Source organism: Colletes latitarsis, chromosome 2 (assembly GCF_051014445.1).
Source record: "Colletes latitarsis isolate SP2378_abdomen chromosome 2, iyColLati1, whole genome shotgun sequence".
Lineage (NCBI taxonomy): Eukaryota > Metazoa > Arthropoda > Insecta > Hymenoptera > Colletidae > Colletes > Colletes latitarsis.
In genome coordinates, this window is record NC_135135.1 from 16,866,198 (window position 1) to 16,890,295 (window position 24,098).

General features: G+C 38.7%; 6 protein-coding genes across 11 annotated transcripts in view; 4 read left to right on the forward strand and 2 right to left on the reverse strand.

The window, feature by feature from the left end:
• Window positions 1-111: 111 nt before the first annotated feature.
• Window positions 112-954, reverse strand: LOC143351846 (uncharacterized). Its single transcript, XM_076783873.1, has one exon. The coding sequence runs from the start codon at window positions 952-954 to the stop codon at window positions 145-147; it is 810 nt and encodes a 269-aa protein (XP_076639988.1). The 3' UTR covers window positions 112-144.
• On the reverse strand, window positions 525-4,454 carry LOC143351850 (gem-associated protein 7). 2 transcript variants are annotated; one of them, XM_076783879.1, is made up of 3 exons: window positions 4,269-4,454; window positions 3,717-3,919; window positions 525-664 (listed from the first exon to the last, which is right to left on the reverse strand). In XM_076783879.1, exons 1-2 carry the CDS (start codon window positions 4,399-4,401, stop codon window positions 3,732-3,734), a joined length of 321 nt encoding a protein of 106 aa, XP_076639994.1. In that variant the 5' UTR covers window positions 4,402-4,454; the 3' UTR covers window positions 525-664; window positions 3,717-3,731. The 2 variants fall into 2 exon arrangements, with proteins under 2 accessions (XP_076639994.1, XP_076639992.1); XM_076783877.1 differs by lacking the exon at window positions 525-664 and adding an exon at window positions 1,192-1,326 and having other exon boundaries at window positions 4,269-4,451.
• LOC143351842 (mediator of RNA polymerase II transcription subunit 30) lies at window positions 1,321-4,733 on the forward strand. Of its 4 annotated transcripts, none has more exons than XM_076783862.1 (4): window positions 1,321-2,619; window positions 2,690-3,097; window positions 3,175-3,431; window positions 4,410-4,733. In XM_076783862.1, exons 1-4 carry the CDS (start codon window positions 2,502-2,504, stop codon window positions 4,596-4,598), a joined length of 972 nt encoding a protein of 323 aa, XP_076639977.1. In that variant the 5' UTR covers window positions 1,321-2,501; the 3' UTR covers window positions 4,599-4,733. The 4 variants fall into 4 exon arrangements, with proteins under 4 accessions (XP_076639977.1, XP_076639978.1, XP_076639981.1 ...); XM_076783863.1 differs by having other exon boundaries at window positions 1,321-2,616; XM_076783866.1 differs by lacking the exon at window positions 4,410-4,733 and adding an exon at window positions 3,518-3,708 and having other exon boundaries at window positions 1,321-2,616.
• Window positions 4,734-4,826: 93 nt separating this feature from the next.
• On the forward strand, window positions 4,827-6,504 carry LOC143351837 (uncharacterized). Its single transcript, XM_076783842.1, has 3 exons — window positions 4,827-4,956; window positions 5,034-5,698; window positions 5,951-6,504. The coding sequence occupies exons 1-3, from the start codon at window positions 4,908-4,910 to the stop codon at window positions 6,488-6,490; spliced, it is 1,254 nt and encodes a 417-aa protein (XP_076639957.1). The 5' UTR covers window positions 4,827-4,907; the 3' UTR covers window positions 6,491-6,504.
• Window positions 6,505-6,646: 142 nt separating this feature from the next.
• On the forward strand, window positions 6,647-7,783 carry LOC143351848 (uncharacterized). Its single transcript, XM_076783874.1, has 2 exons — window positions 6,647-6,945; window positions 7,146-7,783. Exons 1-2 carry the CDS (start codon window positions 6,867-6,869, stop codon window positions 7,781-7,783), a joined length of 717 nt encoding a protein of 238 aa, XP_076639989.1. The 5' UTR covers window positions 6,647-6,866.
• A 4,695-nt stretch (window positions 7,784-12,478) lies between these two features.
• The window catches only part of LOC143351841 (RNA-binding protein 38), a 36,435-nt gene continuing 24,815 nt past the window's right edge, over window positions 12,479-24,098 (forward strand). The window contains exons 1-4 of one of the 2 annotated variants that reach the window (XM_076783860.1): window positions 12,479-12,870; window positions 18,870-19,278; window positions 20,673-20,799; window positions 22,499-22,559. In XM_076783860.1, the coding sequence (XP_076639975.1) occupies window positions 19,006-19,278; window positions 20,673-20,799; window positions 22,499-22,559 (461 nt within the window). In that variant the 5' untranslated portion in view covers window positions 12,479-12,870; window positions 18,870-19,005. The remainder of the gene's footprint in view (window positions 12,871-18,869; window positions 19,279-20,672; window positions 20,800-22,498; window positions 22,560-24,098) is intronic. The other variant, XM_076783861.1, reaches the window with a different exon arrangement.

The following is a 24,098-nucleotide window of genomic DNA, read 5'->3' on the forward strand; positions in this document are numbered from 1 at the left end:
TTTGGATCGATGAAACCGGTTTATATCGTTACGAACATTACAAAGGCTAACACAGCAATTACGCTTTACATGTATCGTTTGTTCAACGAAAGATAATAAATCCAAAGTTATCACCGGGGCGTTCGAACTTCCTATAAGATACGATTACTTGCGCGATAGTTTCTTATCGATTTCCTCCCGGTCGATTGACTTTTCGTTCGTAGTTGTATGCATCTGTATTCTATAATCGCCGTTATAGTCGTTCGCGACGTTTAGAACGAGCAGGGTTGGTATGATGCTCACTTCGTTGCTTCTGGAAACCTTCTGCGGATACTTTATATTATTTAGAGTATTCTCGTTCACGTTTATAGTTAAATACCGTCGTCGATCTTGAAGGAATCTCGCGCTCGATATAATGAACGTATTATTTCCAAGCACGCAACCAAAGGCTGGCAGGTTCTGTTTTACTTCCGGTATGTAAACGTCGCGAATTGCTTTACAATGGACGTTGCTCGGTGATTTGATCTGTTCCTTCGAGTAATCTTGAACGTTTTCGTTACTTTCCTTGATTCTTCGGTCGAACTGCGAATTCCCGGTATTTCTCGATCCGACGTCGAACATTTTCGTCTTCAGACTGCGATCCTGCGATCTCTGATCCGGAACAGCCACTCGAACGTTAGCGATTCTTGACAGAGAAAAAATTAAACACATCTCTTTGCTTCCGTAGGGACACGATTCTCCTAAATGATCGTTTCTCTTCAGTATTTTATGTTTTCTCGCGGTGAAATCTTCACCACGATCCAGCGTCTTCGCGGTATCGATCTTGGCTATCCGATTTTCTATCGTTCTACCATCACCGACGAGTATAACGTTCGCCAATATCACGGCAAAGAAGAATCGTCCGCGAAGCATTTTAACGAGAGCGTCTTTCCACGTTTTATTTACTTCGCCCGTGTCGTTTCTTAGCGCGACCATATAGCCCACGTAACAGCACGATGGACACTGACTGTTCCGGAAAAAACAAATGTTCCTGTGAGCGCACTGGCAAGCAAGGTGCACGAGGGACAGAAGATCGGACCGTTGTGTCTACGCTATTGTTCATTTCGTGTGCGTTGACCTTATCTCCTGCGTGGACATCGCTCGAATACCATCAAATTCTGACCTATCTTTCGAAGAATTTCACTTCGACTTTAATCCTCCTTTCCGAAGGAACCGATACTTGGAAATCCATACATTGTTACGGTTAAATACCAACCAGCTTGTGTCCTGATCCCACCGTTAGAAATATTACGAAGAAATTGTATAAAGCGCGAGATTTTCTATAAATTTGTGGTAGCTGCGCGAAACCTTTAAATAAAAAAAAAAAAAGAAAAGAAATTTTGGCAATCAGGAAATTTTCTCACATTATTTTAATCGTTCAATTACGTTCCTAATAGTAAAACAATTTAAATTAAGGATTTTACGTATTGTTCAATACGACTTTCCCTATTGAGGTAAATTTAATATAATTTTTCTTTCAGAAACTTTTGTTTCTGATGTTTCGCCAATAGTAATAAATAACGAGCAGTTTAGATTGGCGATCAATGGGACTTCATATTTAATAAAATATCGTTTTCTTTCCTAATTTACACGCGATTGTAGTATATTACATTGCCTGTGCCAATACTTTTGTTCGGAACTGTATGTATTAGATTTGTATCAGAATTAATTGCCAAATATGTAACGTAAACAAAAATGAGTCAAGTCTGAATACGAAAATAAAAGATAAAATGTATAATTTTGTTATTAAAGTATATATATTTACTCGAAATAAGTTCAACATAAAAATATACGGTTTAAACTACGTCGATGATGTTCTCGATCTGAACATTGAAAGCTACTGCCCTCGCGTTGTGGTTAGTACAAACTACAAGTATCCATATTTAGAAAATTTTGCATCGCATTAAAAATTCGAGATTTGAACAGAACAGTCGCTAAGGTAAAGATTAAATTTCACGCGCGGGAATCATTATTTTTGTTTTAAATTTTCATATCGTATTACATGCATAGAAGTCGATAAGATGAATCACTGACACTCTAAGCGCGGTACACGTGCGCAATGTGATGTCAACAATTTGTAACGTAATATGTGAGACGTGCGATTTACGGTGCACGTATGCAGAAGAACCATGCACATTTTATTATTAATTACATACTGATGGCATGATGGTGTAATTTTGTATTCATTGCCAAATAAAAAGCAGAATTATATTGCGATAGAAATTATTAATTTCGAAAGTATCTTGTGTATATTGGACATAAATACTATTTTTATTACCATTTTCATTGTTATTTCTTGCTACATTTATTGAAAACTTAAGATAGCTCAAATGTTTTCGCAAGATTGTTACCAGAGGTTGTGAAAAGATTAAGATTCAGCATTAAAATGATACTTAACCTCAAAGTTTTCTAACCCTGTTGATTAATTCTTCCTATACCGTCATATATTAACGAATGTAAAACAGTGAAAAAACTGAAATAATATGGCGGGTCAACAACATCCATTTCCATCTGGGTTTCCCAATGTACAACAATCTACAATGAGGACACAATTTGGTGGAGGACAAATGGTATCTGGTCTAATGGGGCCACAACAAGGTGGTAAGAACTTCCATAATTAAGGGAGTAAATGTGAAACAAACTATAGCATAAGCAGATAAAATTTTTTTAGGTATGGTAAACCCTCAACAATTTGGAGTAGGTGTGGGTGTTGGAGTAGGAGTAGGAGGAGTAGGCTCGAACGCAATGGGTATGCCCAGTGCTCAACAAGTATTGGCACAGCAACAACAACAACAATCTGTTGCAATGCAACAACAAATACAACAGATGCAACAACAGCAATTACAATTACAACAGCAACAACAAGCTGTTATGGTACAACAGAATAATCAAACTAGTAATCAAGCTACAACTCCTCAAACACCAGTGCAGCCTACACAACCACCACCTCAACAACAACAACAAAATAAAGAATTCAACACTGCTAGTTTATGCAGATTTGGTCAGGAAACTGTGCAAGATATTGTCACTCGCACTTTAGAAGTCTTTCAAACATTGAAAGTCTTACAACCACCAAATGGTACTTGAGATTTAAATGATAGAATTTTTATTAGCATATATCAAATTGCATTATTCGAACGAACGTAAAAATTTTAGGCATGGCGCAAGGAACGAGTTTAGCTAATGAAAAAAAGAATAAAGTACAAGAACAGCTAAGAACATTGAAATTATTATTTAAACGCTTAAGACTGATTTATGAAAAATGCAATGAAAACTGCCAACTTCAAGGTATGGAATATACACATATAGAAAGTTTAATTCCTTTAAAAGAAGAATGGGATATGAAGTCTGATGAGAAAAAGACATCCGAGGCTTACAGACTGGCTTGCGAAGAGAGCAAAGAAATTATGGAGGTAAGTAGAGATTTTGTTTGAAAGTACATAGTAAAAAACAAAGTATTAAATTTCACATGGTATAAAATTAAATAAAATTTTTGCAGCAAGTTGTATTAAAGAATAGGCATCTTAAGGAAATCATTGATCACTTACGGCGCATCATTTCAGAAATAAATACAATGTTAAATATGCGTCGTTCTTGAACCACAAATTGTACATAAATATTTGTATAAGTTATTAAGAATATGTTAAAAAATAAAAATATTATTTCCTATGTAATATAAGAATACCAGTATTACTCACCAGTAATGGAAAACATTATTGTACAGTATTAATATCATTTATATCAAAATGAATTATATCGGTTGCTCTCAAAACTGCTTCTGGAATCTTCCCTAATGGTGTTTCCAAATTACGTACATACACTTCTAAACAATCTACATCACAACCTCTAAACTCAGCAGAAACATGTGTCTTCTCATGTAAATAAAATTCTGCTTGCTTACCTGTAACAGACAACAATTCATTTAACTTGTCACTTAAAAAGTACGAATAGTTCGCTGCATAAGTGCTTTTACGACATAATTATGAAAACTAGTGTTTCGCTTATACAACTTTCGTTAATGAAAATCAAATTTAACTTAATTTATGATTGAATATTCGCGCATTAGAAAACTACGTTAGTATTGGCGCCATATTTAAGCAATTTCGTGTGTAATTAAATGAACTTAACAAAAGGCGATGATGATCACAATTACTAAATACCAATAAGTTTATGCATACATTAGATAAAGTTTTTTGTAGCATTAGATCCGATAGGAAGGAAATTGGAATGGAAAAAGGAAGGCTTCGTACCAACAATTCCAGTAATCACTCGGAGAAATCGCTCGCGCAGAAATGCACGAGCTTCTTGTTTTTCCGGAGTCGCAAAATCTAAGCTGGTACTGTTTTCATTCAATTTTACGTCTTCTTCAACTGTACCGGTCATTTTTTCAGAAAAATTTTCCGGCAGCCAAGAACGGAGATTCCTTCAATGGCGGAAGTTCAGTGTACTACGGCGTAGTGTCGCTATCGTGCGCGCCAAATTTGAAAATCAAAATGTCAGTGCTCGATGCTGTAGATAAATACATTAGATTACATGTTAATACTGGTTTGAGCAAGAGATATGTAAGTTATGTGAATTAAGCAATGAGAAGATGGAATACGATAATATAATGCAAACTGTTGTTGCTAAGTATTATTACCACCATAAAATTTAACGCGAAAGAAGACAACAGTTCAGTTTATGTACTTCTGTAAATTGAACATTTTCTAATAGAAACCCACATACCCTAATGAGGAAGTTTAGATTGACAAAATTAACATATTTTTAACGATATCTAAAAAACACACTTTCGCGAAGTGGAACATGAGGGCGACCCGCAGATTTTCAATTTTGTTAGACAGTCCCATGGGTTTTCTCTTCACTCTCGTTCCAAGTATCGTGCAGTCACAATGAATCTCTTGTTCTTTCTGTTTTTAAGTGCCACCGTCTGCTATCACAGTAAGTATTCGTTGCTGGCAATTAAAATTTGTAGCAAAAACCGAATATTCTATATCTCAATTTTAATTACTTTTTAGGATTGTACTGCAATGCCGCAACTATGACCGAATATCTAAAAATGGATCGCAAATCGATAGAAACATCAATTCTGAAGAACGATGATAACCAAACGCAAAAGGAACAAGTTTCGTGGAAGGATTTACTATTGCCACGGCAGGAACCATTAAAAATTGAAGATTTAGAAAAAATTGCGAACACGAAGGGTGTCTCTTCAAATAGGAAGAGCAAAATTTTGGGAAGTTTAGCATTTCTAACTGGTTTAAGTGTCGGTAGTCTATCGGGTGCGTCATCAAACGTGAACACGTATGCTAAAGCTCCTCCAGTGAATTTAAATTTCGGTGCTTCGAGAATTCCTCCTCATCTTGCTGCGATTTACAATCCTTACCCTTACGTGCCACATCCTTATATCTTTGCCACTCATTTTGGGCTCTACCCTCTATTGAATCCGTTAGGATTACAAACGATCGACGGAGTGCAAAATGATTTTCAAACGTTGGCACAAAATCAACAAGCATTGAATCTACTAGAGAATAAAAATCCAATCGATTTGTTAAACAACAATGATGAATATATAGAAGAGGCCAAAAAGGTTGAGAATGTCAGAACTTCGAACGACGTCGTAAAGAAGACTGATGAGAGTGCAGAATTACAGGTTGAAGACGATCGGAACGCGGAAGAGAAGGTAAGAATTCGGTAAGGCGAACAAATAGAAATTAATGGAGAGAACCACCACATGACGTTTTATTATACATCCAATTTCTTTAGTGGAATATATACCTCAAATCTATTTTAGTAGATAATATAAGAGAAATATTGTAGTATAAAATCTACTATTAACAGAATATATCTTATATTACTCGATGTTAAGATTGCTTTATACGTTGTTAAAATTTTATTTTTTCTGTTTCATTATTTGTTCGTTGACGGTCGGCAGAATCCTGGCGTTATGTGTGATCTACAGAAAAAATTGAAGAAGAAAGAGAGTAACTTGAAAAGTGTTCTTAGAGAGCCTGAAAATACCGATGGTTCTTCATTGTCACCTGACTTTCGAGCATCGAATCGAACTGTTATTAATGCAACTGACATCAATAACATGAATCCAGGAAACAAAACCGATACTTCCACGACAATGAATTCGACGATGATTAATAACGGAACGTCAAATCCGCCTTTCTACGGATACTATGGTGGATATCCACAAAACATAGAACACATCGATTTTACCACGGAAACGAGCGAATATCACGATTACGGGCATATTAATTACAATTTACCCTCTTACGACAAACCTGTGAATTTTTATTCGAACGAAAGATATAATTATTATTCAAATCCTCCCGTTGATTCTTCTTCAACGAATGATTTCCATCAGGAACAAATACCAGAATACTATTCGAACGATTTCAATAGATTTTTATACACGCCATACAATACACCGTCATTTGCCAACAATGGTTTCAGACCTGTTGCATAGAGTCTTATATCGTAACATGCTTTTTGAATATGTTAATCGCGTTTATGGTAAAAATGATGGACGAAGCTTTCTACTAATTAGATATAGGTAAAGTGAATTGTAATAAATAAATGCATATATATTTTCTATTATATTTTTCATTACATTACCTTTCAATAATTTAATCTCTCCTTAATCCATGTCTCACATGTATGACGGTTGGCTGTAAATAATTACGATCATCACGCGTTATGGCAACAGCATTATTGACTATGCGCGACCCTTAGTAGGACATAACGATAATTGCTGGCTGTTCCATTAGATTATTGACAGAATTCTGATAGACAGCACTCTTTCGACCGGTATAGAAAACTATTTAGAAAATATCGTTATTAATATGTGTTGTGAAAAAGCGAAAGTGTTTTTATTATTATTCGTTACTTTAATGTGCACGTTTGACTTTCACGTATTAGCAAGTAAGTATACAGAAGTACTGTTTTATTTTTAAAAGTATGTCATGCAATTTAGTAGGTTCAGTTTCGTCTTGCTGATATAAATTTACGATATATTCTTTTAAATGTTTGCAATTTTACATCAAAGTAGTTAGACAGCTTTCATTTTATTATTGCATCGAACAAAACCGTTGCTTCGTATTATTTGACGGTTATTTTTCTAGAAATATATACAATGGTTCCCAGCCATAACGTCAGTGATTTATCACGGGAATTAACGGCAGATTTACCATCATCTATAATCATTTCCACGACGTTCAATAAACAGAAGATAGATCATAAACACGAAAACTTATTATTTCATTCGGAGTGTAAAACAAATAACGAGATTCGTTTTGGGGCTCCTAATCAAAATCTCAAAGGATATCGAAACAATGGCGTGACATCAACATTTAACGATTCGAATTCGCGATCAAAACAAAACGACACAAACTATCGCGGTGCAATTTTTACATCGTCGGACTCATATTTACTGAAATTTTTGTTCCAACGTTTGCAAAAGCGAAGTGCTATCGATAAGAACGATCACGCAGGAAACGATGCGTCGAGAGGGAAACAAAAGAAAGTGAAAGCCTTGGGATTTTTATTGATGAATAACGATTCGACTAAAAATTACGAAGACATACAAGACGATTACGTCGCGGACGAAGACGACGATTATTCGAAAGGTGTGAACGGGAAGAAGATGAACTGGGAGGATTATGAAAACGAGGATGGAGCAAGCGTAATGGAGCTGATTGCTTTGGACGCGAGACATAAGAAACATAGACGAACTGCATACGACGACGGTAATCTATATTAATAATCTACCTGTTGCTTTACGAAATTTGTACCTGATAATAATAAATTTTGCTCGTTTCTATATGCCGGATAAACCGCGATGTTTGATTTGTCAGTGTTCGATTCTTAATTGACATAATAGAATTTAGTTTACGATCGTTGTATTATATCGTTTGTCTTGGTCTTCCTTTTTACCGATGTACACACTGTCTGTGCAATGTACGGCCTAAGCATTGCCAATAAAATGTCACTGCGTAACGAAACGTTTAGAAGTGTATTGTTACCGACGGTGCGCTTCGGCAATGTACGGTGCCCTTGATGATGTAATTCATAAATTAAGGAAATATATGACTGGCTGGTCTTTATGAAATACAGCTTGTTTGGACAATTGCAGCGAATGGATTACACAGTTGCTCCCGGTTGTTTTCGCCGTCGATAGCTAAAACGAAAAAGAAAACGAGGAAGAAAGAATCATTGAATCGCCAACTTGTGTCTCATTGTCGGAATAAAACCCGACGATAAAACGCAAAGCGTAGTCCTGTTTTAATCGTCGATTAATCAGTGAACTCTGCTGTCAGATGCGACCAATTGGACTGCGCGGCTCGCAGGGAAGAAACCTGTTTTATTTTCGGACGAGTTTGGAGGGCTGGGCTTCTCGTCTATTTCGAGAAGGCCGTCACTGCTGGTATTGTGTCTCTAAAGACGCGGATACTTTGCAGCTTTCACGTATAATTTTTTACAGAGAACATTTTTCCACCGTTCCCCATTCGTTGTTTGCTCGATCGAGCGACGATCGAGTTCCTAAATATTACTTTTCATAAATAATTTTAAATGACGTTTGAAATACTAAACAGCTATTAATATTAGAATTTTTCTTTACTATTCTGTAGGATCGTACGAACAAAATATTACAGAATTATTAAAATTATCTAGTAACTTCTATCGGTTGCACCCATTTAACTGGGGAATTATATTCGTACGTTTAGAATAGTATTCGTGGTATAATAACGTATTACATCATCTCTAATTTCACAATTTTATATAAAAAAACATTCCTTTAATAACATTACAAATATTTAAATAAAATTATGTTTCTGACTGGGTTTTGAGCGCATAGAAGAATTATCGTGCGTATAAATATTTGTTTCGTTTTTACGAGACTAAATTAATTAACTCGTTTAAATATTTAAAGAACATTTAAAAAACAAATTCGAAGAGCATCTTTCCTTCGATTCGCCATACGTTTTTCAGCGGATTCGATCGAACCAGACGAAGCAAATATTTTCGAGGCAAAATCAATTGGAACTTTCACTGACATGATTATAACAATTTCGCCAGTTCGTATTATGCTTTCGACTTAGCGTGCGAGCAGGACGCGCGTAACTACGCGTACTTGGTTATTTCGAAGCTTAATACGTGTATCGAGGTAGACCCGAGACCGAAACAACATTGCGTGCGTGATTATGCAATAAGCAAATAGGAAATGATCGACTTCCTTCGCGGAAGCGTTAAATTTTTCTTCAGGACGTTGACAGTGTCGAAACGTTTCGCTAATGGATATTGTCTACCCAGTAATGCCATAGGTTATTTGTCGTATGAATAATCAAAGAGCAACGCCATTCGTAACGCGTGTTTAACACGTCGAGTGCAGGACAAATTTTTCACACCATTAAGCCAAATAGTTTACTAAAAAATAAGGACAGATTGTTCTCACCTGTTAACGATCATATTAATTGTACGAATCGTACGTATTGCGAGTCACTGGTCGTAATTAGGTACATTTACGTTCGATGAAGCGCCATAACTTTTTCAAAAATACGAACTCGTAACGTTTCAACGTATCGGATTTCATTGCATAGCTTTCGATTGGTCGTCGAGAAAGTATCTATGCGATCGGATTAGACCGTGTCTCTTTAAGTCTAAATATATACCGGGTGTCAGGGTTGAATGGCCTAGGATTTCCGGTCTTCATCGTACGAGCTTTGGTTTTCCGTTTCTTTTTTTTTCTACTTTCAGCACAAGCACTCGCGTCTCTTCGTCCCTCGACAACGTTTTCCGTGTCGCCATCCTTCTCCACGCCGCTCACGCTTTTTTCCACACGAAACCCAATAGCCTTGCATCCTCTAGGACACTTCAGGACTATTTCCTGCGTGTCAGACAAGCCGGATGGGAAACCGCAAATGTAAACCCCCGTAGAACACACTCTAGTGATACGATAAACGAGCGATACAATTTCGTACAAAAATTCACAGAAGCAACGAACGTGGAGCCATTTTGCTCGAAGGAAATCGTGCAACGTTGCAAGTTGGTGTTTTTTCCTTTGAAAGTTCACGAAACGTTCGAACGATTTAAAATTAAACCGTAACAGTCCACGTCTTTCCGATAAAGTTTTAGCCAGTTTTCAAGAACCGTTTAAAATTATATAAAACATGAATGAAAATGATACAATTGTAAATGAAACTGGCGATAAAAACGCTGATGATATGGAAGAAAGTACAGCTATGGTCGATGTCGAATATAAAGGTGTTTATTGCGTCAGAATTGTGTACAGTACGATACGAAGTATCGAGTGAAAAATATATATTTATATTGTTCCGAATGCTAGCCTGTAAAATAGCGAACGATCGACCGGAATTTAGAAGCATCCGCTAAAACTCGAGCCGTACTGCGTATTTCGAAGTTTATCAAAGGGACACCCTGTCCATAAACAATAAGGGTGTCGGTTCACCCTTTCAAGGCGCGCGTCTTGACGTTCCTTTAAGGGTGCGCCTCATCGAGTATGCAACCACGTAGCAACGAGCATATATAGTAGATATACCTACGAAATATGCCATGAGCACACGCGTTTTGAACCTGGTGCACGTGTACACGGAGAACAGCTCGTTCTGTGTGGTAAATGCACCACGCTCGGGTAAGAACCCCGGCTTCACGTATGAGGGACGACAGAGGAGAGAGACAGCTGTGGGGCAGCTGGCAGCGCGTGCCACGAACCTATGGGGTCTCCTTCAAACGCGGACGACGACGATATCCTATACTTTGTGACACGTAACTAACGGCATGTTTCGAACAATGCGACGAACAGAGGTTGCTGATCGTCCAGCGTCGAGGAAGAGGTTCGTCAAATTATAATTACCGTAATTATGCACGGGGCCATTTGTCAGTACCACTTTCAGTTGATCATTTATTGTCAGAGATACCCTGTATATTGATTCGAAGCTTCCAAAGTAGCCATTCGATGCAAATACGTTTCGTTTAACTCGCGGATAAAATGCACCTTTATGAACTGGGAACTCGAAAGGATACCAAAGACGAGGAATACTTTCAAAATAATCATCCTCGCGAACAGGGAACGTACGATAGATAAATTGTAATTTGACTTATGCTCGATATTACTAGATATATTACTCTGGAGTTATTAATATTAAAACATACAACGAATTTGTTCGACATAGTTTCTTAAAACCCGGAAGAACAATCATGACAGAAATATATTGCAAATGAATTCAAGAAATGCGTGTGAAATCACCAAAGGAATAACATGCATATTAGTAAATATACCGATTGCGCGATAGTGTAAGATTTTGCGCAAGAACGTAGCGAAACGTAATAAAAGAAATGAGTTTTTATTCGCCAACGGAGTATGATTTTATAATTTGAACATTCTTCATACGGTAAATTCATTAATTTCTCTTGGAATATTATTTCTGTGTATTTTTCACCCGCGAACTCAAGTGTTGAAACTTTATAACAAAGAGGTTGGTTAGATCTGACTAAATTGTCGCGTCTTTATTATATCGACATCTTTAATATTTTTTACGATGTTAACGCCCAATACTTTTGTCCCTCTTTGTTTAATTCGTTCCTCTTATTTGTGGAAAGCGCATACAGGCTATCGGTATTGTGCGAGATTGAACGGGACGTTGGGCTTCCTTCAAAGTTTTTCACCCGCTCCAAAGAAAAGAGATCAGCGGGTTCAAAACCTTCGGGGGAGCGTTTCAGGCTAGTGAACATCTGCTGTCGTCTGCAACGATAATAATTCGAACAGCTGATACTTCTCGACGGACCACCGCCTTGCCTCACGGATCCCGTAGGATCGTTTCGACCCGAGCACTTTCGAAGGCTGCCGAAAATTGTCGTTTCTTCCCAGCGCGTTAACCGTCTCGCTGTATCTTCGTCGTGGAATTTTTAGAATACGCGAGAAAGTAGCGATATGCAGCGAGAAACTCCGTGTACTTAAAAATTACCAGGCAGTAAAACACGGACTCGGTACAAAATTTATTTTCGATACAACTACTTTCCTCGTTTATTTCACTCGAGTACTCTTCGTTATCATTTACGGTTAGATCGACCGAAATAATTGCATAATATACCGTAAAATATTTGTATTGTATTATTTACTTAAATGAAAATTATTTCGATCTAACGAAGAACGCAACGAAAGGTTCGCTTAGGTCGCTGAGAATGGTGTAAACTTTCGTAACGAAAGTTTTCACAGCCCACTGTCAATGATTAATAAAAACTCTGAAATTCTTTTTACGGGTCGATACGACGAAAGATTTGTCAACACATCGTCAACGTGGCCAATTCTATTTCGTTCGTCCCTCGTCCTGGTGCCGTTGCGCTACGCTACTGGCATAACGCAGTGGTGGGGGTATAGGATGCACCAATCAAAGGAGAAGCCGCCGAGGGACCCGGCGAACTGGTGTGCAGCACGGTAACTTAAAGGTAGTTCGGTACTCGCACGTGGGCATTCGTTCGTGTCGGATGTGTGCGCGCAGGGAAAATCGCCAATTGTAAAGACATCATCAGTTACCCACGTACGTGTCCGGCAATAGTGTGACCCGCGGTAAATTTACATATCGTTAGACGCGAAAAATTTCGGTAGAAGTTACGTCCGGCGCGATAACGACTGAAAAACGCAAACTCCCGTCAACGCGAGCAGCTGTTGTCCATGTGTATTGTTTTAACTGCGACGTCGATTTTTATCGTCGATTCCTAAACACTGATAGAGGAGTTTACTGGTGCGAATACCTTCCTGGTGTTTTTTTTCGTTGGGATTAACTACGATATTACAGTGCATCCAACAACGACGGTCCAAAGGAACGAGAGGTATAGAAGAGTTTTTATTCTGTACAAATATTTTGTCGGAACCTCGGTTGCCCAATTGCGCTCGAACGGGTTCGATATTCTGGCGCTTTGGCATGATATCATTAGAACGGTCGTTAAGAACGCGTTAGATTGCACAATGGAAAATAAATGGCTCTTTCGAGAGTTGTGAAATTTATTCTCTAGTCGATCGAAATGTAATTCTTTTAATCTTTTAAGTTAAAAGGTGGTAAACGTTTGTTAGCGTAAATTCGGTCGAAGGTTGAACCGTGCCGGTGACACGACGCGGGATCCATCGCGCATTAATGAAGTCTCGATGGTAATCGGGCCACGCGGAACATTTCGGACGGATTACAACGCCAGTCTGGAAATGCTGTTTACCCGATGGCCAAATGTTTCGGCGAGGCCGTTTCTCGCACGTTCGTAAAACTATCTGCTTATTCTCGCGGTCGCTCCTCTTTCACCCCTGCTGCAAGCGGTCTCGTCGCGACAAAGGGGTACACGACGACGGGCACGTGTACCACGACGTTTATTAATAAACCTCGACGTCGGCTCGACGATTTCTCTTTAGCAGAAGGCCTGGAAACGTGTGCAGGTGATTACAGTCTGGCGTGAAGAACCAGGAAAACATAATTTCGTTCGTTATTTTCTTTCCATAGTACGAGCAATTGTCATAAATAGCGTACCACCAATTAGCGATCGCGATGAAAACTACAATTCGAAACCGATTTAATTGTTGCAATAATACGGGACCAGAGATTCTCAGTGTGCCCCTCGAGGTCTGCGAGTATAAAAGAAATAAAATGTGGAAAATATTTTTCTCATATTATTTTATACTCGTTGCAAATAATAAAAAAGTGACTCGTTCAATTTAAATTTATTCAACTTTCATATAGTTTGATCAAGCAATAGTATTATCTCTAAGAAAATTGTTTAATACTGTTCAATACACAAAACTAATTTATAATTAATTACTATGTATTGGTCAGCCAATATTAATAATTTAATTAAATCCAAGATTTGTTGAACGTGCACTTTGTTTGTTAAGTAGTTAACTTATATTAAAAGAATAATAACAAAAGTTTACTATAGGGTGTCTCAAATATTTTTCTTTATCGAGTTTGAAAGGCGAGGTTTGAGAAACACTGACACGATGAATTAAAACATTACCAAATGTATATAACAGTGTGGGGTATAAAAATATTATTCAAAATTAAAAATAGCCGATGGTTTTGCAAAATTTTGAATTTTTGAATACTTTCATAAATCTGTTAGAAACACTATTAAGCTGCAGTAATAAATATCGGAGTATGTATATGGAGGCGCAGAATTAGGTTTCGAACGTTAAGGAATACACTGGTTCCAGGGTTCAAGAATAGCGTAGCAATGAAATTTACGTAACTTCCAGTATTAGATTCCAGAACAACAGGTTAATGGGTGGGTGTTGGAAACTTGAACATTCGGACGACGTTGTTTCATTCGTGCTCTAATACCTTTTACAATACTTTTTTCCCCCCTCCATCGATGGTTAAACAAAGCCCAGGCATTCTCTGGTGTTTTCTGGAACTCTGGCCTTTGCGACTTTGGCCGAGAAGATATTTTAGTTAGTTTCGTCGAGCGCGTGGCAATTGGCCAATGTCGTATGCGCGAGGCTGCTCCGTGATCGGAGCGTGATTTCGTAGTCATTTGCGAGACTATCGGAAATTATTTCTGCGCGAACGTCTCGATATTCGATATCTTCGATGACAGATTATACCTCTTGCACTCGTAGTCGACGGAAAAGAAAACAGATCATCGTTTTCCGCAGACTTTGTACGGAATCTATTTTAATCTATCGTCCGTAGCCGACCGAGCGACGTTTCCCACTGAATTTAGCGTAAGAAAATTTTCGAAGAATATTTCCTTTACACGGAATACACATTTCTTCGGCCCTGGAGTGCAAACAATTTCTTAGAATTCAACGGTTCGACTTATTTATACTCGACGACGCTTATTCCCGTTGATTTACGAGACATTGTTGACTCCCTCCATGGCCGTTACAGCGACATGTCTTATTACCTGAAGGGTTGGAACCTTTTTCCCCCCCTAACACCTTGTACCCTTACGATACTCATTGAAAAGAAAGCTAGCAAAATGTATATCTATGTTACTACACGTGGTTCACCACAGTAGCGTTGCCTGCATTTCTTTTCTCCGCTTATTATAAATATTAATTGATATATGGAAATCGTGAAACGCTACGATCGCTCTTAGAAGAATCGTTTTATTCGACTTGGTGCGAAGATTCTTGTGCACTGAACCAAATGCACAAACGTTCCCGTTTTAAATAACTTTCTAATTTTGAATGTTGCTCGGATCTCTTGCACAGAAGCGTCTTCGTCTTTAAAACCTGGCACTGAACTACCTTTTTACGATTGTTTGGTTTCGATAGTCGCATTTCCGTTTTCCTTATTTTCACGTAAATTCGGATCGTTCGTCAAGATTTTAAATATAATTTAAAACAGCTGCGATTCAAAGTATGTAAGGTATCTAATTATTCTTATCCTAAATGAAAATTCCGAGTAACGAACAAAAGATGAATAACTTTTTCCCCGTTGCACGTCGAATAACAATTTTAGGTGTAGAACGAAACCGTCGTGGGAATCGAATCAAATTTTGTTCGTTCATGTAAGTTTCTTTAGGTGTTTAAAGAATTTAAGATGCGCGTGATAAGGCGTGCGTGATACATAGTAATATATCCAAGTTACTCCAGCAATATGTTAATATAATATCTTTGCAGATAAAAATCAGCAGAAGTGTTTCTTTTGGTTCTTGTTCATTCGTTGTTACGTGCATTTTACATAATTCCATCACATAACGTTCTATGTTCCAGCATTCAACACGCATCTGCGCGATTATCAAACTTTTCAATATAATTCAAGATATACGGTAGAAGGTAGAAGGTAGAACTATATCAGTAATCATCTAATTGTGGGGTTTCCCAGGCCTTCAATGTGTTTGAAATGTACGAATTAGTATATCAGTGCATATTAAATTTGATACCCTTGGAAGTGAAATCTGCAGAATCGTTTCTTCTATTATTTAACGCGACCCTGAATTCTCGTGTCCCCCAAATACGCTTTCGACTTTGCACCTTGCTTGATTTACGAGTGCAATACATCTCGATCGTCTCGAATACCTGAATCGCTCGAATATCTAAACATTCTGTTTTCGGCGATCAACGCGCAAAAGTATTCGAAGTTTGTGTTAATAACAGCATATAGCTCACTATGAACGTATACTTATCTTTGCATTGCATCCGACTCTGAGTGGGTAAGACGTATCATTATTATAATTACTATCCGATCTCGTTAACACCTATCGTGGAAAGTAGGTATTTCGTGCTGCTCTTTAACATAATTCCGTTTAGATATAAACATTGGGTTAGGTTGTAAAACGGTCTTCTTCGCTGAAGAATACTTTCTCTAGGTACTTTGTTTCGTTTGGTGCATGAAATCGTTAAATAAATGTATATTATTCCTCTACAATTTTTATAATATTTTCTTAAATAGACGTAATTTTTTTAGCATTTTTAATTTTTAACGACTTCTTATTGTTATTTTTGGCTCCAATAAACGGCTGATTGGAAACCGTGTATTTCTGATGTACACATTTTAAGGGTTGACCTCGTCAATAATTTCAATTATTCTACATCTTTCGTACGATTATTCGAGTCAAATACGATTGATTTCCTAAATGTTTAGAAATTTCTATTTCACGCAACGTTTTGCACATCTTATTCGGCTCGAGTGGCTCGCGATGCTTTTGTGCAGTTCTGGCGTACACGAGTCTCGTTGCGGAGACTATTATCAGTCCGTTGATCACATTTACCAGCAAACATTATACACCAGCAGTTAGCTACAGCGAGCAAATTAATCGCGGAATACACCCTGTATTGCGAATGCAAACCACTGTTTAGCATTTATCAGCCACGCACGGTCGTTGCTTCCACGGTAGCCGTATTAAAAAAAAAAAAAAGAAAAAAAGGAAACAGAAAAAAAAAGAAAAAGCGGCCTTTATGCTCGACCGAACATCCCGGGCGTAGTTGCGCCTAGGATGAGGGAAAAAAGGGAGAATGAGCAACGGCGGTGGTGGAGGAGGAGTCCGATGGCAGTACAACAATATGATTATACGGCGTGCTGCACCGGTTTTCTGCAGCAGCTGCCGTCGTTTTAGGGGATCGGACAGAAACGGACGACGGAGGGCCGTTCTGGTGAAGTGGTGCACTGTCACGGATGGTGCTGGTGGTGGTAGTGAGAGGCAGGTGGGGTGGGGGGTTGCAGGAGGGGGTCGGAAGAGAACGCGAGGCCCACTTCGCAGGGTCTGCGCGCCCAATGCTTCGCACAATACGAGCGCGAGAAAGAGCCAGGAAAGGAGGAAAGAGGAAAAAAGTGAAAGAGGGCCCCGGTCTCTACCTCCTCTATCCTTGCCCTGCAGCATTGCAGAAATTCGAAAGCCGAGCCGGACGAAAAGTACCCTGCTACCTAGGCCCCCGAGCTGTTCCCTGCTCCTCGCGACGAGACCGACCTGGGCTCCCTTTTCAGGCCGTTACCGAGCCTTGAATGGAGGTCAGGGTCCCTTCTCCTCGCCCTTTTCTTCGCTCGAGGTACCTTAGGCGCGTCCTTCTTTCGACCACGCCGGTCCTGCCTGTTCTTCCTCTTTTTGCCACCGGCTCGCCGGTTTTCCCCCGAGCGCACGCAAGGGGCTCTCTCTGCTTCCGCGCGCGAAGGGGATTCCGATCCGTTCCCTTTTGTCCACGCGCGCGCACACAGAGAGAGGAGTCATCGATTCGAGGGAATCGGGAGATGAGCGTGTGGAAGAACGGTACCACGGACCATCCAAAGGGATGAGCTGTTTATTTTCGTCCTTCTCTCGATGACATACGACGCAGGGTAGACGCAGCCCGAACATGGCCGAGCGCGCGCGTCTGTTTGCGCATTTTGCGTGGATTCACCGTGGAGCGACGCGATTCGTTGAAGGGTCGCGCGCGTTACCGAACCTTCGATCCTCCAAGCCCGGATCTCCGCTTTCGCCTGGCTCCCACAGACGAATTTTATATCCTTTCGTCTTTCAAAAATGGAGTCGATATCAACGATAATAAAGCATACTTAAAGCGTTCGTAAATACTTCTGAATTTTATGTACTCGAATTATAGCTAAATTTTGTCACTCGTGGAACAATCGTGGAGGTCTGATCTTCGTTTTCCTCCCCTTTCTCGTGTCATGTTTCAGTTTTGGGGAAAAGAGTCAATATTAACGATAATAAGCCATATTTAAGACGTTTATAAATACTACCTTTTGTGTCTTAGTTGGGGGTGTCTAATTTTGTTTCTTGATTCTCAACTATTGGAACGAGGTACATTTCTTTTTATAGCTCGATTCGTCTTATTTTAGGTTAATATTGTATTCCAAATTATAAATTAATATGAAACTTATAGTCTAGTAATCAATCTTTATATTCATAAAACGTTATCGGTTGTGATTTGAACTTTCTTTATAACGAGCATATAATATATATGATATAAATAATGATAAAGTCGTGGAGTCAAACAACTTACACATCAGTGGTAACGTAAATAAGAAAATACCTCATTTCTATAATTATTTATATCATTTGAACAATATTATACATTTTTATTCCCCTCATTATCGTATCATTATTATTGCAGAGGTAATATCATAGTTGAAAACGTTTTATATCTTGAGTAAATTATCGCAGCTGTTATTACGAATTAGTTGAAACATTCAACAGCAAAACAGAACATTACTACTTAATGAATCCATAATTATACCTTATTTCATTCTATAATTCATACCGTAATTTTTGTTTAACGAGACGTGCATCGAATCATTTACTCATTATTCGAAGTGTTTATATTCGTCTCGAAAGGTTCCATACGCGTTATGAGTTATCGGTTGCTGAGTACAACATCTGAAATTGAAATTTTTTGGTGAAATTTTCAGGTACTCAAGTGGCCCGGTCGCCTAAATGCTGCTGAGTCTGTGACGTTGATTCGAGTTCGTGCCAAGTACCAAAGAAGGTGTCAAAATTGAGCAAGTAGTCCTTTCATCCGGCGGTGATCTCGCCAAAATTTGGAGGATGTTGATGCCTGGTGCCGCTGGTCTCAGTACCGTCGGCACTGTGGGTGCCGTCGGGGCGCCAGGGCCGGACGAGCTAGTCTCGAGTCTGGGCGCTTTGGCTGGCACTACGCCTCAACAGAAGGACACCACATGGACGAAACTTTTCGTCGGTGGTTTACCTTACCACACCACCGACAAAAGTCTCAGGGAACATTTCAACGTGTACGGCGACATCGAGGAGGCCGTGGTCATCACCGACAGGCAAACTGGGAAAAGTAGAGGCTATGGTTTCGTAAGTGTTGTAAAAAGAGATGCTTGGTTTGTTCGATTTTCTGTAGCCTTTGACGATTGATAGTTGTGAACTGCTTTCAGTTTAGAAATACCTTGAATAGCCCTCGGTTCTTGACTGAACTGCATCAGAGATGGGTGCAATTTATTCGATCAGTAATTAAATTTTTATCTATTCGTCGTGAAATATTTTTATTTAACTCCTTGACGACATGTTTCACAATCATGAGGCTACTTAATCGTCATCAAGTCTTATCTATTAAAATCGACATATTTTTACATTCACGAGGTATTCGTAAAACAAGTTTATTCTTTCACGTGGCCATTTCTTGTGCGAACAAATTTAAACAATATCAAGTAGTACACGTTTGAAAAATTATTTGAAATTAAATCGTACGTCAAGGGGTTAATAAACGATCTAGATTAGTATTTTGTCCATCTCTGGCTTGTAATTTAGACCTTTGTCGATTAGATTTTGCAGCATATTTTTTTTAACGAACGATCGTATTAAGCGATTAATTGTTTCAGACTTTATTTTCGAGTTTTGTTTTCTTTCCCTTGTATAATTATATTATTTAATATCTACTCTCTCGCGTTATTCGTTATCGAGCACTGTGCTTCTTTAAAAACATAGTAAAGTATTGCATTTTCTTGCGGTTCTTTCATGGAAAGAGTAAAAAATTTTCCAATCCTCGTTTACTGTTGTATTCGCTAAAACGAATGAGTCAAGTGAGTACGCAAAGATAGTAGTATTTATTACGATAACGAAACCAGTTTGTATACTCGTATCTGGAGGACGCGTTTCGTAGGCTTTCCGTTAACGATAATATCCTTTCTTCCGTGAAGGTGTGCACAGTAGTAACTAATTCATCAGTTTTCCCTTTGTCTCTGTAGAATTAATAGAAAAACAATTTTTCGATAATTTTACGTGTAGGAGCACCCTTCGAATTTTGTTCAAACTTTTTATACGCATATATTTGCTTACAATTATAATTTTCATCCCAAGATAAAGTTCAATTTGAGAGGATAAATAATTATTGGTCTTGTTTAAAGAGACTGGTATATTTTGAAGATCGAAAGGTGCTCTCGACCGTTGCAAAACAGTGTGCTATCGAGACAAATTATTGATATAATATACGCAGAGATTTACGAAATGGTGTAATAGTCGTATTATTGCAATCGATGTGGAAGAATGACGTTAATAATAATAATAGTGGTAAGAATAATAAATGGTCCGACGACGGAGGGGTCGAACCGACGGTAAACGTTACCGGAAATACCCGGATTTTACGTACAAGGTACATACAGGAGTTCGTGTACCGTTTATAAAGGGGGAGAAGTGCAAGATCCAGGTGGAGCAGCGGGATTAGTCGAATAATCGATCGGATCTGCACGCAGGTGATCATGGGAGACAGACCGGCAGCGGAGAGGGCGTGCAAAGACCCCAACCCCATAATCGACGGTCGCAAAGCAAACGTCAACCTGGCGATTCTTGGAGCTAAGCCCAGGGGTAATCTACAAGCGAGTAAGTTTGCTTAGCAATGTACGGTCATTGAGTGTACGTGGATTGTGCGAAGCATTAGATGCCGATTCAGTAGTTAGATAGCGTTGTTTGAACTGTTACTGCTCGAGTGACTTTCTGCTTTGACTTCGATGGACGTTCCAGTACCGATTTCCTAACCACCCCGTCGAGTGTCTTCGATAATCCATTCGATGCAACGTATTCTTACTTCACTGATTACAGTCGCGAAAATATATTGAAAACTTTTGATTTGCTTATTTCGTAACGGTGGTAGCTAACGAAGACCATCGATCAATCGACAATCACGCTTTGATGTTACACCTGTATTTATTTTTCATTCGTGTTCACTGGAAATCTTCGAATCGGTAACGAAGAAATTAGAATCGAGTGTAAAGAAAACGTTTAAAGATAGATTTCTAAGTTTTGTACACGTTGTAGGTGTCGATTTTTTAAATTTATCCACGGTGTAATTTCACTGTATCCTTGATACGTTTAAGAAAATGAGAAACTCAAATAGTCGTAGGAGTAACGCGTTTCGGGGTCTCGAAATCGTCAAGAAATTGTGCTCGCTATTTCTAAACTGTCTCTTGGTCCGCGTTACGGTACTGTCACGGGTTTTACCCTGTTGAAACATAGCCAGATCGGTGAATCTCAATCGTCGCAGTAACGGACGATATACTTCTTGGACGACGAGGGCGGTTCTTGATGCGTCGAGGGCGTACGTCCAACGCCAGATGAGTTACCGTCGCGACAGCGTTCCGTTAATGGAAAATTAATTTTGACGTCAATTAGGAAACAATGACGTTCGGCGGTCCCGACGAAAACATCCTGTCTAATTTAGCTCTCGGTTCGAAATCAAACTCGCTGACAGACAAACAGTCCTCTTACGCAATTCTATCCTACGAGCTTCGAACTCGACTCCGAAGCAGAGAGCAAAATTCTTATTTACATAAAAATAAATAATAGAAGACTGTTCGTCTTTTTAATTTTGATTTTTAGAAAAATTCATCTCCGATAAATACGTTGACCTTTCTTGGTGATTTATTATTCGAATAAAATATTGTTCGTCTCCGGTCGAAAGGGCGAAGGACAGTTTCACGAACGTCGACCGTGCAGATCGAGAACCGTCCCCTGAGTCATTCTCCTCAAATTCTTACGGTGGCTTCAGGCCAACATAGCTTGGCGCTTCGGCACCTAAGTCTAAAATTGCCTTAACCCGAGTACCGAGTCCGCCTTTGTTTCTTTTCTTTCGGACGCAAAAATCGCTTCTGGTTTGGAATCGGTCGGCTGCGTTTAATATTAGATGCGTTTGCAACTAGTACAATTTATTGCCCCATATCGCGAACTTCGTTCTTTCCTTTTTTTCTAATCCACGATGTTGTAACGGGATCGAACGAAACGGTCAAAAGTTTTAATTAATTGTTCCGTTTGAATTTAAAAATTTCTCTTTCTCCGGGCATCGTCCATCGTTCATAGCAGAACGTACCTCGAGGCCCGTTAAAATCGTTTTTACAACCGGCTACAAAGAAATTTCCTTCTTGTCGGGTCTCTAGACAGTCGGGAATCGAAGTGTTCGCAAAGAACAGGATGTTCGATTTACACGAACAGGGCCGGGTGTACACGGACACACACGGGCGCTGGAGTTCAGGGCTGGCCATTAGAAACGTAAATAGGATTGACTCCGAACTGTTTATGATTTCAGCATTCCCGTTCGCTGCTGGCATTCGAGCTGGATACCCCGCGGTTCTTCCCGGCCAATATGGGTGAGTCCACAGTTGATGTGATTTCTTTTTTCGTTTCTTTCGAATTACAATAAGAGCGTAAATGTTGTTACCGTAGTTGTCGAAAAGTTAAGCGTAAGTCGAGAAAGGAGTCCTCGCGATCATTCGGGTTACGGGATTATCGAGTTTTCAAATTGCATCGCTTTAAACGTTAGATTGTACGAAACATGTTTTTCGCATTAGAAACGCGCTATTTTTAAAACTTTCGTACATTTTTTCTTTATCAGCGATAAGTCACTGAGTCGTTTTTTTTCAAACACGAAATCGCGAATCACAGGGTATCCCAACGGGAGACTAGGAAACGTGCTTGAAAATAATATATTTTTAGTATAGATTATTTCGTGTTCGTTAACTGTCAAGCTAATCATGTACAAATAATTTTTTACATTCTTGTCACGCGATTGAAAAGTTGTAATACAAAGTGGAATTTGAGTTCTTTGCGAGTCTACTTAACGATTTAAAATAAAAGGACCATGCAGTATTATAGCCATACTCTATGCACAGTTGAATGCATATTAACGTTTGTCACGAGATGAAAAATAATTATTATCGTCGATGGTTTTGGAAATCTGAGAAAAGATAGACGGTCCTGTTTCTCGCTGGATACCCTGTATATATACGAACGAATTTTTCTCTGATTTTTCTTGATACGGTCGTTTCGTATTCGCCGAAAATCAGGGAACAATTTTAGGGAACCGACGAATGTCGCAAGGAGTCGATCGAATAAAATGAAATAAAGTACTGGAAATTCGGGAAGAGGGGTACTCGGTTGAATAATGTTATTAACACTTTTGTTAAAGATAGACTGTATATAACGTTTCAGCATCCTGACGCGTGCGCGTAAGGGGGCAGGCTGAGAGTCCTCTTTGCGAGATCCTTGAGAGCGCCAAGGGCTGTTCTAAGGAGCGCGAATAACAAAAAAAAAAACAAAAAAACAAAGCAAAACAAAACAGAAATACCAAAAGAGAGCACACACAGAAAGAGAAACAGTTACAAAACTAGAGAAAGTGTGAACGAACAAAAAAAAACGAAAAAAAAAAGAAAGATATTTGCAATCGGTGAAAGAGAGAGAGAGAGAAAGAGAGGGAGGGCGAGAGAAAGAAAGCGGCACACGCACACGTATCGGAAGCCATGAGTACCCACGAATTTATTTCTACGAAATGAAAAGTTCTTCCGAGGATAAATCGGTCTCTTCTTCTTCTACTGTACTTCTATAATTTTTCTTTTTTTTTTTTTTTTTTTTTTTAATTTTGGTTGTGTTTTTTGTTTCTACTTTCTTGATGAGATTGACGTGAAGTGATATAATGACGATTGCGGTTGCTGAGAGATTTGTTTGTTACTGGTTTTGACTTTGTTGGTCTTTACTCTTTTACACTCTTTTTCTTAATCAGCATAATCATAATAATCGTAATAATAATGAATAATAATATTAATAATAATAGTGATAGTAATAATAATAATAATAATAATAATAATAATATTAATTGTAACAACGACGGTGGCGCAGTAATCACGATCTCA

Coding starts and splice junctions, on each gene's coding strand:
- LOC143351848 (XM_076783874.1), top strand. CDS start 6,867: ATGTGTTGTGAAAAAGCGAAAGTGTTTTTATTATTATTCGTTACTTTA. Junction 6,946..7,145: donor TGACTTTCACGTATTAGCAA/GTAAGTATACAG, acceptor TTATTTTTCTAG/AAATATATACAATGGTTCCC.
- LOC143351842 (XM_076783862.1), top strand. CDS start 2,502: ATGGCGGGTCAACAACATCCATTTCCATCTGGGTTTCCCAATGTACAA. Junction 2,620..2,689: donor AATGGGGCCACAACAAGGTG/GTAAGAACTTCC, acceptor AAATTTTTTTAG/GTATGGTAAACCCTCAACAA. Junction 3,432..4,409: donor AGAGCAAAGAAATTATGGAG/GTAAGTAGAGAT, acceptor TCATTTTTTCAG/AAAAATTTTCCGGCAGCCAA.
- LOC143351837 (XM_076783842.1), top strand. CDS start 4,908: ATGAATCTCTTGTTCTTTCTGTTTTTAAGTGCCACCGTCTGCTATCAC. Junction 4,957..5,033: donor TGCCACCGTCTGCTATCACA/GTAAGTATTCGT, acceptor ATTACTTTTTAG/GATTGTACTGCAATGCCGCA. Junction 5,699..5,950: donor ATCGGAACGCGGAAGAGAAG/GTAAGAATTCGG, acceptor GACGGTCGGCAG/AATCCTGGCGTTATGTGTGA.
- LOC143351846 (XM_076783873.1), bottom strand. CDS start 954: ATGGTCGCGCTAAGAAACGACACGGGCGAAGTAAATAAAACGTGGAAA.
- LOC143351850 (XM_076783879.1), bottom strand. CDS start 4,401: ATGACCGGTACAGTTGAAGAAGACGTAAAATTGAATGAAAACAGTACC. Junction 3,920..4,268: donor AGTGATTACTGGAATTGTTG/GTACGAAGCCTT, acceptor TGTCTGTTACAG/GTAAGCAAGCAGAATTTTAT.